A 14,135-nucleotide genomic window follows, 5' to 3' on the forward strand; every position below is an offset into this window, starting at 1 on the left:
TCCTGGATAGGACTGAGTCCCTGCACTGCCTCTTGAGATTGATGTACCCAACTAGCTAGCTTTGTCTCGCTCAACGGCTGCAAGCCGTCTTGAGTCTCAGACTGGAAACAAGAGGAAATATAAATAAATGTAAGAAGGAGGAGAGTAAAGAGGGAGAAAGGGAAGCTCCATCTGCAAAAGAATGTAAGCACAATAAGGGATTTTGGACACCGAGACACACGGAGAGAGAGAGAGAGAGAGAGAGAGAGAGAGAGAGAGAGAGAGAGAGAGAGAGAGATGTCAAGATCTAAGGAACAGCCTGGACGATGTTCAGAAAGCACCATTTTAGGGGGAAACTCAGGAACTTGGCTCATCCTGCCAGTTAAGATAACCGTCTTTCCCAGACTCTTATATAATTCTCAAAATACAGCCTGTCTCTGAAACTTTTTTTTTTTTTGGTTAGGATGAAGAATCCAATTAAGAAATCTAAAGAAATCTTCTTTCAGAAGGAACTAAAAACCCACCTTTGCTTGCTTGCCTATGTAGAGAAGGATGAGTAACATCATTGATGTTTTAAGAGGATGGAAGCTGACAATAATTATTTTATTGTAATTTATTGAAGAGCTATATAAACCCCACCAGGGCCGGGATGTAGCACAGCTGGTTAATCACCAGCAGCAATAGATCACTGCCGACCGGAATGTTGGCAAGTTCGAAATCCGAGTCAGATTGAGCACCCGACCATTAGCCTAGCTTACTGTCCACCTAAGCAGTTAGAAAACAGCTGAGCGGTGAGTAGAGAAATTAGGGGCAGCTTAAAGCGGGGAGGTATTTTACGACACTATAAAAATGCCGGCGATCAAAGAACAAGGAGGAAAAACCCTGCTTGTTGTCATAGCAGATGGAGTGACAGCGCCCCCTGTGGCCGGAATCGAATATAACCTCCAGGCACCGAAGTTGGAAAATGCTGAAATACCTCAATCTGTCTGTCTGTCTTGTATGTCTAAAATGGCACTGAATGCGTGCATTGTGATCCGCCCTGAGAAGGGTGGAATATAAATACTGTAAATAAATAAATAAATAAATAAATTAGCCAAGGAAAACCTGTGATAGGGTTGGAAGTGCCTTGAAGTCCATAACAAAGTCCTGTTTTATTTCCATTCTCAGTCATCCTTACGAGCAGACCCAGTGTGACTCCAATTGCTAATGACTTTCCATGGGCTTCCTTCTGGGCCCGAATATATTGCACAAGATTTCCCTAGCCTAAAATGATACATTTTAATATATTGGGTTTATGGTTCCCGTCCCCTTGATCTGGTCATGTAAGTGTTATTTATTGTTATAATTGTATTATTTTACTTTGTTTAATAATGTGTTATTACGTTGTTATGTAATGTTTGTGTTGCTTTTATGACTGTAAACCGCCCTGAGTCCCATCCGGGAGATAGGGCGGTATATAAATAAAGTTTTATTATTATTTATTATTATTATTGAGCAAGTAATGCTTTTTACGGGTCCATCATTGAATTTCCAGACACCTGGAATGCATTCTTATGAAAGCCACCTTAGAAATGTTTGAAATGAGACACTAAGCTTGTACCTGGGGAGATGAAAAACGTCCGCCACAATTTCTTGTCACGGGTAACATCCCTGATTTCTCTGGTCATGTTCACCAATCTGCCCGCAACAGGTGGCACACGGCGGAAGTCCAGGATTCTTAAAAAAAGAAAGTAAGAAAGACACCATGAAAATCCCACAGATGTTAACATCTGCTCTGGAGAACTGGGAAATCTATGGAACCAAAGAGGGTTTTCAGAAGCAGGCAACAAGGGACAGGCATGCTCCTTACCTGTCCAGGTGAAACGCTGCGATTTCAGCATTATGCCTTTCGTAGTCGGAGAAATAAAAAAAGTCTGGCGGGGTTTCCTGTTCTCTCGTTTGCCTGAAAGAAAGACAAGTGGCAAAAGCTTAGTTGGTTTCTTTGGATTGCTCTCCAGAAAGACCATCAAGCGCCAACAGCTGTCCACAGCTGTCTTAATCCATGCTGTTTATATCAGGAGGTGGGAACATTGGTTCTCCAGCTGTTTTGGTTTGCTGGATTCTTCACCACCGGCCATTCTTGGTGGAGGAGATTCTGGTCATTGACCTTTCAAGCATTTCTGGGGAGAAACGTTCTCCACCTCTAACTGACATCAATGACAAGCTAGATCAGGCATGGGCCAACTTGGGCCCTCCAGATGTTTTGGACTTCAACTCCCACCATTCCCAACAGCCTCAGCCACGGCAACTTGCTTCCCTTGGAAAGAAAAAGAAGAAGCAGCTCATCTACCTCTGCTGAAAATCCCAAAGACATCCAATAATTATGCCAACCATGATAGCCGGCACGTGGCCGTGGCAGCATAATCACACCCTAGAGCTAAATGTGTCTGATTCCTCCGAGGTGCCATTTCCTAATAAAAGAACACACACCCTTGAACTTGTTTTACTGCCGCTATTAACATTCTTGAATGCGCAGCGAAGGTTGAGGTGCCTCTTAGCGCCATGGGGAGAAAATGTTTAATTTGTCTCAGCCTTGGCATTGCAATGGGAGAGAGAGAAAGAGAGACAAAAAGAGAGAGAGGAGAGGTTGGGTTGGCTTTGGTACATTATATTTTATGACACTTCCCTGCCTTGTAATTTTCACGTGATTCCAGGTCTTTTGCATCAACGCATGAACACTAAGTGGGATGGGCTGAGCTGGAGAAAGGGCCAAGGATGAAGGTGAAGGTGGTAATGAAGATGACGATAGTGATAGGAATTTGCATGCCAGTTTCTTCTCTGAATTGAGACTCAAAGAAGTAGGGACGAGTTGGAGATTTTCTCAAGCAGGGCCAGATTTCCCTCGAGGGAGTAACGGGAGTGAGAGTGGTGTGGTTACTCGGAGTTGGTTTAGACAGGAGCCAGGGAAGGACAGATCACGCTGACTGGAGATGGAGATGGAGGCGGGGTATAAACTTATTATTATTATTATTATTATTATTATTATTATTATTATTATTATTATTTTATTGTATGACACAGCAAACAAGGTAGACATGCTGGATTTCGTTTCACAAAATCCCAAGTCGAACACTTCCCAAGTGTCTAGGACTGTGTGATGTATTTTCGGATGATGCGTGCAGATCCCAGCAGGGTGGCCTTTTGCAGTTGGCAGATCATGATTTTGTCAATGTCTATTGTTTCCAAATGCTGTCTGGGATCTTTTGGCATGGGTTATTATTATTATTATTATTATTATTATTAGAGTAGAAAGCAGAAACAGCTCTAAGGAAGCCAAACCCCAAGCAGAAAGGGGGTTGCAGCTCCCGCTTGCTTTCATGTCAGGCGGGTTTTCCTACCAGGAGGGCCCTTACTGTTAGGAGTTCCCGAAGTACCGAAGAAACCAAAGTAACCAAAATCCGCACACAACCCTAGTGGCTATGAAATGATAGCATTCATCAATACCACTAACATAGACGAAGAGAAAAGAAATGGGGGCTGGGCTGTAGCACAGCTAGTAAATCACCAGCAGTAATAAGATCTGCCAACCGAAAGGTGTCCAGTTCGAAGCCTGGTCGGGGTGAGCACCCAACCGTCAAGCCCAGCTCATTGTTTACCTAAGCAGTTAAAAAACAGCTTAGAACTGTAAGTAGAGAAATTAGGTACCACTAATTAGGGGAGAGGTATTTTACAACACTATAAAGAACAAGACCAGAAATGTCGGTGACCAAAAGGAAGGAGGAAGGAGGAAGTCCTGATGGCTCTTCGTCATAGAGAACGGAGCAACAGCACCTCTGTGACTGAATCCAAACTCAACCTCCAAGACATCGAAACTCGACTTTGAGACAACTTACCTCCTTTCTGTCTGTTCTTTTCTGTCCTTTCTGTCCAAACAGCATTGAATATTTGCCATGTATTTGTACTGTGATCCGCCCTGAGTCCCCTTGGGGAGATAGGGCGGAATATAAATTATTATTATTATTATTATTATTATTATTATTATTATTATTATTATTATTATTTGATTCAAATTAAATATTTTACAATGAGAGATACAACCTGTTGCCATTTAGAGTATCTTTAAAAAAAAAGGAAAATAGAGATAGTGTGGGTTTGTATGGGAATGCTTTGTTTCTCTATGCCTGGAAATTGCACTTTTTTTGGTCATTGGGAGGAAATGTTCAAAAATCAGGATTTTCAAAAATTGTGGGGTTTTCAAAAATAACACCATAGCCCTGAAAAAGCTAAGAAGGAGAGGAAACCCCTGACACCACGTTCTCCATTATTTATATAGCGAATGTTACTAACATAATAGCTGGGGGAAATCATGTGTGCTTCGAGGATGATAAATACATCCCTGACGTGGAAAAGATGCACAAAATACACTATGTGTCACAGCAGGAATTTAATCACCTCCTGGAAGATATGCTACTGAATTTACAGTCGGGGGGAAAAAAAGAGATGTAATGATGAGATGTTTCCTCCACGATATCCAAGTGATACAACAATTCCGCCTCATCTCGAAATTACAAAAAGAGCGACGTTGGTGAAGTGCCGGCACCGAAAGGCATCGGATGTTGTTAATCAGACGTATGTCTCCGCAGCAGTATTTTATTTTACACGCTTGACCAACAAGAAATGCAAAAATTAGCCCAATAAAACATTATCTTTTTGCTCTCTGGTGTCTTTCCTTTTCCGTGCGTTTCCATCGATTTCCTCCCAATGACCAAAGAACGGACTGCTGACTAAGGCTAGAATTTACACTGCAATCTGAAATCCAGATTATCTGGATTATATGGCTGTGTAGACTCATCTAATCCAGGTCATAGCCGATAATGTGGATGATATGGCAGGGTAGATCCATCCACACTGTTCTATAAATTCCATATCAAGGGTCACACATTAAAAGTGTACCTAATGGCACCACTTTGGAAGCAAAGGAGGGTCAGTTCTGGTTAGTACTAGGATGGGACATCTCCAATGAAAAGTCTAAGATATATATCTCAGAGGAAGGAACTAACTGGCAAAACCCTCTCTTGCCTAAGAAAACCCTATGGAATTCATGGATTGACAAAAACCAACAGGAAGCCTACACAACTATATAGGAACGTAAGAACCATCATTATCAGGAATACATCAAAGAGCAGAAAGCGGTGTCAATGTAGACCTCTCCCAATGTTGGGCTTTCGTCCCAATTCATCCCATCTCCAGTCCAGATCGAGAACTCTTTCGGCATCATTTCACAACCTTGTCTAATAATAACAAAGTGTTGATAGATCAGCCCAAAACAGATGGTGGGTTCAAGCCCGGGTGAGCCCAAAACGCAACGAAACCTCTCCTGCCGCTGACCTGAAAGTCTTTCCACTTCCATTCCTTGTCAGAGTTTGACCTCGAGGGAGGAATCCATGGCTTTTTTGCAGCACGACGAGGCTTGCCGTGCCCTCTGCGCTCACGCGAGAGGAACAGACGGGCATCAGCCTCTTGCCAGAAGATGGGTCTCCATCTGCTTGAATGGCGTGGTGCCCGCTCACAAGTTGTCAGACAGCGTCCCGGGTGCCAAGAGAGCATGAAGCCGAGCAGGCAGCTTGGCCAGCGTTCCAGCACATTCCCTTCTGCGTGGATTCCCTCTCTGCTTGGACACGTCAACGTGATGGCCTCTCTGTCTCACCCTGGGATGGAGAATCTCCAGTGCCTCGTGAGAAGGTATGGTTTCAGCCTGAGATTTAACAGGGTTGTCTTGCTCCACACTTTTTGGAGGGTCGTCGATATTATTACTGTACAGGCCATCCCCAACATCTGATTTACATAGTTAAGAATGGCGGTGAGACAACAGGAAGCGAGAGAAATCTCCTCCTAGGAAGGAAAGGAATTTCACCTCTGGAACAGCTATCATGACAAAAAGGTGCCTCCACTGAAGCTTCCTCTCCAATCCTTGTTTCCACAACAGAGCCACATTTTTCAAAATCCAATCTTCACAGGGTGTTGTAGCTCTGCCGTCACAACAGCCAGGGGTTGATGGGTTCACTGATGATTTGGATTCAGAAGGGATTGTGGGCTTCCCTGGGATTCTAAGCGATACAGGCCGAGGGAATCAAATCGCTTCCGATAGTGATGCGGACCAAGAGAATGTAGTTGTCCCAGACAGTGCTCATGAGCATGAGTTTCAAGGTCAGTCACAGGAGGCAGAAGCAGCATTCGTATTTGTATTATTATTATTATTATTATTATTATTATTATTATTATTATATAAGGAGTCAAGTGAAGATGAATGCTCTCATGCTCTCACGAGAAAATACCTGGCGGTCCAGACCGGAGCAAAGATCTTCATTTGCAGTTTAGGGCAGAGAGCTAGCTCCGCAGATCAATATGGTTATTATTATTATTATTGTTATTATTATTATTATTAGATAAGGGGTCAAGTGAAGATGAATGCTCTCATGCTCTCATGAGAAAATACCTGGCGGTCCGGACCTGAGCAAGGATCTTCATTTGCAGTTAAGGGCAGAGAGCCAGCTCCGCAGATCAATATGGTTATGCGGAAAACCGACAGTGAAGGTCCATGGGAAGCATCACGACTTCATGTCTGTATATTAACAGCCAGTTGTTTACCCTAACTTCAGTTCAGGCAATGTTGCTGTTCGAGAGAGAACCTCGGCCTGATTTCTTGTGTTAAGCTCTGTTTTGGATGAAAGCATCTTGGAAGGGTTTTGTATTCTTGTTCCAAGATTCTTGCTCAAGTTTTCTAAGGAGATCTGTTGCTTATGGATTTCTTGCGGCATTTATGACTTTTTGTTATCCTTGGGCTGTGGGATCTTTGGACTTTCGTGGGACTTTTGAATCCCTGAGTGGATATTGTTTCCTACTGGATCTGTTTTGGATTATTCCTATCCTTTCTTTACCACGATTCTTTCTTGCCCTGCATATTTGACCTGCATTTTGACGCAGTCTGGAAGCGCCCACTGTTCGTGTTGCGTTGGTTCATCGAGTCCAGTACCTCTTCCTGTCTTTCTTTGGCCTGTCCACTTTGGCAACATCCTCATGGCTTGTTCATTCCCTGCGGAAGCTGCCTTCAAGCCCTCGGCCTTTGCCCAACGGTCTTTCAACCACCATCCGCAACGCCCTGTAATTTCATTCGCAGCCTCTTCCTCAGCAAGGCTCGACCACAATTGTAGGGTGAAGAAGGCATGGCAGGCAAACCTGAACAAACAAGCACACTCTCCTTCCTCAGACCTTAACCTTGCTCTGCTCCCTTCTTTTGCACGCTTCCAGGGCTTTGAAGATGTGCCTTAGGCATGAATGTAGGTCTCCACATCCTCTCTTGCCATCCTTAGAAGAACGGCTGCTGTTTACATATATTTACCTTTGCCTTTTTGATGCATCTTCCTGGCAGGATATTGAGGGTGACTAAATTATCCCAGCGACACAAGAGGTTGGGAAGGAGGAAGTGCGGGTGGAGAGTAAATATTGGTTTGCAGAGCCAAGCTGTCCTCCTCTGTGTCTTTGGCTTTTCTCCTTGCTTTGACCCAAAGTGGGATGAGACATGGAGCAGAAAAACGTGAAAGAGAGAAAAAGAAAGACGGAGCGGAGCAGTTCTGAGGAGGAGGAGGAGGAGGTGGATTTCATGACGGGAAGGGAACACGGCGTACGTTGGCTGGAAAAGATGGCTCTTTGTTTTGTTTTGACACTAAGCCCGGTGCAAATTTATTCATGTATGGATCTCTTTCTCTGAGCAGAAACACATCTCCCGCTGCCGCCTGCTTCCAAGGAGGGATCGCTCCAAGCGGCCAACGACGAAGGGAGGGAAGCATCATTAAAACAAGATTACCAGGCTCAAAGATGTATCAAGGCCAACAAACATGTGCGTGGTGCGTGTTGAAGGCGAACAATAAATCCAGAGACTTGAAAGCTGTTGCAAAAAGAAATATTTTCTGGCCCTGGAGGGAAACAGGCAGCGAGGGAAAGAATCTACTCCCTTTGGGGGAAGTTCCACAGAAAGAAGAAGGTCTCTCGTGCGCTGGTGTGTGTGCCATCCGCACTGGAGAGAAACCAAGGGTGCCTCCAGAATGATGGAAAAGTCCAGCGTTTTGTGCCTGTTCTTTCTCATCGTGGTGCAGCTGGTTAGTGGCCAGCTGCAATAAATCACTACTGAGTTCAAAGCCAGTCCGGGTCGGAGTGAGCCCCCAACCATTAATAGCCTAGCTTGCTGTTGACCTATGCAGCCCGAAAGACAGTTGCATCTGTCGAGTAGGAAATTTAGGTACTGCTTTATGCGGGGAAGCTACTTTAACGAATCTACGACACCGTAAAAACTTCCAGCAGCGTGCAGAAAGGAATGAGGATGTACTCCATCAAGGACTCGGTGTCACAAGTGGACGGTGAAGTGGCAGCTCCCACCTATGGGGGTTTCGGGAAAATAGACCTTGACATTTGGGAGTTGTAGTGTTTTCTGATGGTCTTTAGCGACCCCTCTGACACCCCCATCACGCCCGACCCCCCAAGTTGAGAACTGCTGCAGGCTTGGTCTTTTTTTCCTCATTGCAACCCAGAAGGGATTGGCCTTCAAAATGAGCAGAATCAGATTGAAATATAAGAATACAACAGGAATCTGGATGGACCTTTCACGCCGGCCCAACAGCAAAGGGAAGCCATGGTTCGTTGACTGCATTGGGTTTATCCAAAGGACTCCCGGCTGCCGAAGGAAGGCTTAATGAACCCGTTCAGTATCGGTGTCAAGGCATCGCCCGAATCATAAACTCATTTCCGTGCTCAGTTCCTGCTGTATGGAATTTCAATTATCGACTCCCTTTAAGTGGGCGCACAAAGCAAAGGAGTCGGGAGGATAAGTGGTTTCAAGGGTCTGTTTAGCATTCCTCATCTCCCTGTCAAATCATCGGATTCTTGAATGGAGACGGTGGGAGGCTGCAATGTTTACAGCCTCAAAGGAGAACTGGCGAGGCCGAGGAAGCATGGATCCTGTGCCTCACCTTGATGCAAAAATGCTTTGTACATGCTCAGAGTTCTCTCTGCATACCCATAAGTTGTTGTTCACCACCCTGAGTCCCTTTTGGGAGATAGAATGGTGATTGAGTTTTCCAGGCTGTCTGGCCACGTTACAGAAGCATTCTCTCCTGACGTTTTGCCATTCCTCCCAGGCAGGAAGCAGCCAGGCTTCGAAGCTGGACGGCCATTCAATGCTAATCAAGGTGGCCAGTTTCAACAGTCACACTTGCCTCCAACAGATAAGATAATAATAATAATAATAATAATAATAATAATAATAATAATAATAATAATTAGAAGAAGAAGAAGAAGAAGGCAGGGTATACAAATAAAGCTATTATTATTATTATTATTATTATTATTATTATTATTATTATTATTATTGACACAACGATGTTGTATGACACAGCAAACAAGATAGATATGCTGGATTTCGTTTCACAAAACCACAAGTCGAACACTTCCCAAGTGTCTAGGACTATTATTATTATTATTATTATTATTATTATTATTATTATTGACACAACGATGTTGTATGACACAGCAAACAAGATAGACATGCTGGATTTCGTTTCACAAAACCACAAGTCGAACACTTCCCAAGTGTCTAGGACTATTATTATTATTATTATTATTATTATTATTATTGACACAACGATGTTGTATGACACAGCAAACAAGATAGATATGCTGGATTTCGTTTCACAAAACCACAAGTCGAACACTTCCCAAGTGTCTAGGACTGTGTGATGTATTATTATTATTATTATTATTATTATTATTATTATTATTATTATTATTATTACTGTGATCCACCCTGAGTCCCCTTGGGGAGATAGGGTGGAATACAGTTGTTGTTGTTGTTGTTGTTGTTGCTACTATTACTATTGACACAACAACATAGTATGACACAGCAAACAAGATAGATATGCTGGATTATCATTATTATTATTATTATTATTATTTTATGACACAGCAAACAAGATAGACATGCTGGATTTCGTATCACAAAACCACAAGTTGAACACTTCCCAAGTGCCTAGGACTGTGTGATTTATTATTATTATTATTATTATTATTATTATTATTATTATTATTATTATAGAAGCCGTCATGAAATTGGGTCGAATTTGGTCATTTCCCATTTGGGCCACAGCTTGGTTGAGAGTGACACTGACCATGGGTGGTTTACCGACGGTCCTCAGAAAGAACATGCTGCCAAATTTCTAATTTCACTTTGAAAACAACACTGACAATAAGAATCATACAGGAGGTTTTTTTGCACTTACTTCATTGGCTTGAATAAGGCTTGTCCATAGTTCTGGAATGTCATGATCAGCTTGAGCTGGGTGCCTCCCGATTTCATCGCTGTGGGAAAAAGGAAGACAGATGATTCAGCTGCAAAACAGATTTCCACCTGGCAACGTCCAGGCCAGAATGTTACTGATGACTTCATGTGAAATAATGCAGTGCAGGGATTTAATGTTGGGGCTGGAGTGCTTGGAGACCAGGGTCCGCACCTTCGCTCAGCCATGGAAACCCAGGAGATGACCTTGGGCAAGCCACACTCTCTCAGCATCAGAGGAAGGCAAAGGAAGCCCAAAGTTCCTCAAAGCGGACAAGAGCAAAGCGGACAGCAATCACCTCCCAAAGCATTCAAGAGCACAAGGCACGAGGCCCAGAGGCTGCTCCCTTGGAGCCATAAAGACCTATTCTTTTACAGTGATTTAATTTTGGGGCTTGGGTGCTTGGAGACTAGAGTCCGCATCTTCACTCAGCCATGGAAACCCAGAAGATGACCTTGGGCAAGTCACACTCTCTCAGCATCAGAAGAAGGCAAAATGCAAACCTCCTTCGTGCCAACAAAACTCTAGGATAGGGTCTCCAGAAATCAAGGTTGACTTGAAGGCATGAGTTAACCAACCTGGTATGCAATTTGAGGTCTGGTAGCATCCAGACCAGGCACGGGAAAACTAAGGCCCGTAGGCCGGATGCAGTTACCTCAGGCCTTCCCCATTTTCCCTGTCCTCTCGGCATAAGGACACAGTGGTCTGCCGCATCCTTGTGCAGAAAGGATGGGGGAGGATGGCAAGCTGTGGCTGAGAGTCCTCTGGAGCGCTCTCAGCCACGGCATGTCTCTCCCTCCTCCCAGCATAAGAACAGCCCAAGGAAGGCACGTGCTGTCGGCGGTCACCTATCTCGCTCTCCTCCCGGCATAATGCCAAGAGCACAGCAACCCAGTGATTCCAGTCATGAAAGCCTTCGACAACACATGTGTATTCTCATTCTACAAGGAATGATAATGGCTTTAGGGAAAGCGAGAATTTCGTAAGAACCTTCATTCTGGCCACGGAAGATCACAGCGTCAAAACGCATCTGGCCTTTCTGTTCCTGAAGGCTTGTTTAGCAGGCTGGAAGAGCTCTGGAGGTGACAGCACTCCTTCCTTCCTTCCTTCCTTCCTTCCTTCCTTCCTTCCTTCCTTCCTTCCTTCCTTCCTTCCTTCCTTGCCTCTCTCGCTCTGTTACCTTTCAATCCCCCCCTTTTTGGCGTCTTTGACAACAGACTTGTCTTCTGAGCAAGCAGATCTCTCTGTGCTGACTAATCTCTGAGATCAGCCAAACGGGAAGGGCATTTCAGTTGACGGAGCATCTCAGCCAGACAAGGCGCTTCCAACTCCCTCCAGCCAACGTAATTCCGAGTCAAAGCCGAACTCTTAGCTCTTCTGGGTCTCATGTTGGGAGAGAACACACATCTAAGGGATACAGCTGGCTCTCTGGAAGCAATGGTTTCCGCATCCACGGGTTCAAACATCCATCCCTTAAAAGTATCCTTTCGAAATTCCAAATATAAACCATTTTGGGTTGCTGTGAGTTTTCCGGGCTGTCTGGCCACGTTCCGGAAGCATTCTCTCACGACGTTTTGCCAGCTAACACCTCCCAACAAAGGATTCCTCCCAGGCAGGAAGCAGCCAGGCTTCGAAGCTGTACGGCCATTCAATACTAATCACGGTGGCAAATTGCAACATTCACACTTGCCTCCAACAGACAAGATAATAATAATAATAATAATAATAATAATAATAATAATAATAATAATAATTAATAATAATAATAATAATAGAAGGCAGGGTATACAAATAAAGCTGCTATTATTATTATTGTTGTTGTTGTTGTTGTTGTTGTTATTATTATTATTATTATTATTATTATTATTATTATTATGATCCATCCTGAGTCCCCTTGGGGAGATAGGGTGGAATATAAATAGTGTTGTTGTTGTTGTTGTTTTTGTTACTTATTATTATTATTATTATTATTATTATTATTATTATTATTATTACTGTTATTACTGTGATCCATCCTGAGTCCCTTTGGGGAGATATGGTGGAATATAAATAGTGTTGTTGTTGTTGTTGTTGTTGTTGTTGTTGTTACTATTACTATTATTGACACAACAACATAGTATGACACTGCAAACAAGATAGATATGCTAGATTATTATTATTATTATTATTATTATTATTATTATTATTATTATTATTGACACAACATAGTATGACACAGCAAACAAGATAGATATGCTGGATTATCATCATCATCATCATCATCATCATCTGGCCGTGATTGTTTCCTGTCTGGAATTCCCCCCTTTTCTGAGTGTTGTTCTTTATTTACTGTCCTGATTTTAGAGTTTTTAATTACTGGTAGCTACTAGATTTCATTCATGTTCATGGTTTCCTCCTTTCTGTTGAAATTGCCCACATGCTTTCCATGGCTTCTCTGTTTAGTCTGGCAGCCAGGCTTTGAAGCTGCAAGGCTATTCAATGCTAATCAAGCTGGCCAACTGTAACTACTTTTGCACTTTGAGATCCTCTTTCAACTGTTGATCCGGACGGTTAGAGGGCACGCACTCTGCCTCAAAGCTCCAACTTCTAAGGTAAGGAATGTGTTTTGTCCCCAAACAGTCCCATTAGCTCCGCATCCTTTTAATTATTCCTCTTGGCGATTTATGAGCAATAAGGCCGCAAACTCCTAATCTCCCGCTCTCCTTTCGTGCATAATCATCAAAGGTTATGCAAATCTGGTCAGTTTAATTACTCTCTTCGCTCCAGCAAAAACAGTCCTTCCAGCCGGGCTGTTTTGCTGACCCCGGCCTTCCCTTGCCTCGCCAATCCTTCCCAGAGGAACAAATACATAATTAGAAATTAAAGGACGTGAAGCCATTTGCACCGTACAGGCCGAGCAAGAAGGAGTGGATTTCCTAGATTAAGCCAGGAGTGCTGAGCAGGGCAATTTCTGGAGGGGAGGAAAACAAACAACAGCGAAAGGAAAGGAAAGGAACAACCATCGCTCTGGTTTCTTCCTTCCGGAAGGAATTGGACCCATATATAAATATTGACACTATATATATATATATATATATATATATATATATATATATATATGTTTTTTGAGTGAAGGACAAACATTGGATTAGTAGGTGTCTTGTGGCCAAATTTGGTGTCATTTCGTCCAGTGGTTTTTTTGTTTACTGTGTAGGAAAAACGAACATCTATATATATAAAAGGGTAATGAAATTTCGGCCTAGGACAAAACAACAAAACTAGACATCCCAGAAACACTAAACTCGCCAGCACAACCCCTCCTCCATGCCTCTACGTTCATACAACAAAAAGCTCCAGCTACACCAGAAAACAGCCAGGCTTTGAGACTGCAAGGCTATTCACTGCTACTCCACCTGGCAACAAAGGATTCCCCATAAGCCACAGCAACGCGTGGCCGGGCAAAGCTAGTTACATATATATATATATATATATATATATATATATATATATATATGTATATAATGTTCGTTTTTCCAACACAGTAAACAAAAAAACCACTGGACGAAATGACACCAAATTTGGCCACAAGACACCTACTAATCCAATGTTCGTTCTTCACTCAAAAAAACCCTAAAAAATAAACCATAAAAACACCCAAAACCAAAAAGATGTTATGCTTCCTACCTAGGGGGAATTCTTCATTGGCCAGCTTGAATAGCACTGAACAGCCCTGCAGCTTCCAAGCCAGGCTACTTCCTACTTAGGGGGATCCTCCGTTGCCCACCTTGAATAGCACTGAACGGCCTTGCAGCT

At 43.2% G+C, this 14,135-nt stretch overlaps 1 protein-coding gene across 1 annotated transcript in view; it reads right to left on the bottom strand.

Annotated features, from left to right (window-relative positions):
* Positions 1 to 14,135, bottom strand: part of fam20c (FAM20C golgi associated secretory pathway kinase) — a 42,503-nt gene that overhangs the window by 5,993 nt on the left and 22,375 nt on the right. The window contains exons 3-5 of the mRNA XM_003226520.4: positions 10,287 to 10,365; positions 1,829 to 1,921; positions 1,580 to 1,695 (exon numbers count right to left, since the gene is read on the bottom strand). Coding sequence (XP_003226568.2) covers positions 1,580 to 1,695; positions 1,829 to 1,921; positions 10,287 to 10,365 — 288 coding nt within the window. The remainder of the gene's footprint in view (positions 1 to 1,579; positions 1,696 to 1,828; positions 1,922 to 10,286; positions 10,366 to 14,135) is intronic.

This window comes from Anolis carolinensis, unplaced genomic scaffold, assembly GCF_035594765.1.
Source record: "Anolis carolinensis isolate JA03-04 unplaced genomic scaffold, rAnoCar3.1.pri scaffold_13, whole genome shotgun sequence".
In the NCBI taxonomy this organism is placed as follows: domain Eukaryota; kingdom Metazoa; phylum Chordata; class Lepidosauria; order Squamata; family Dactyloidae; genus Anolis; species Anolis carolinensis.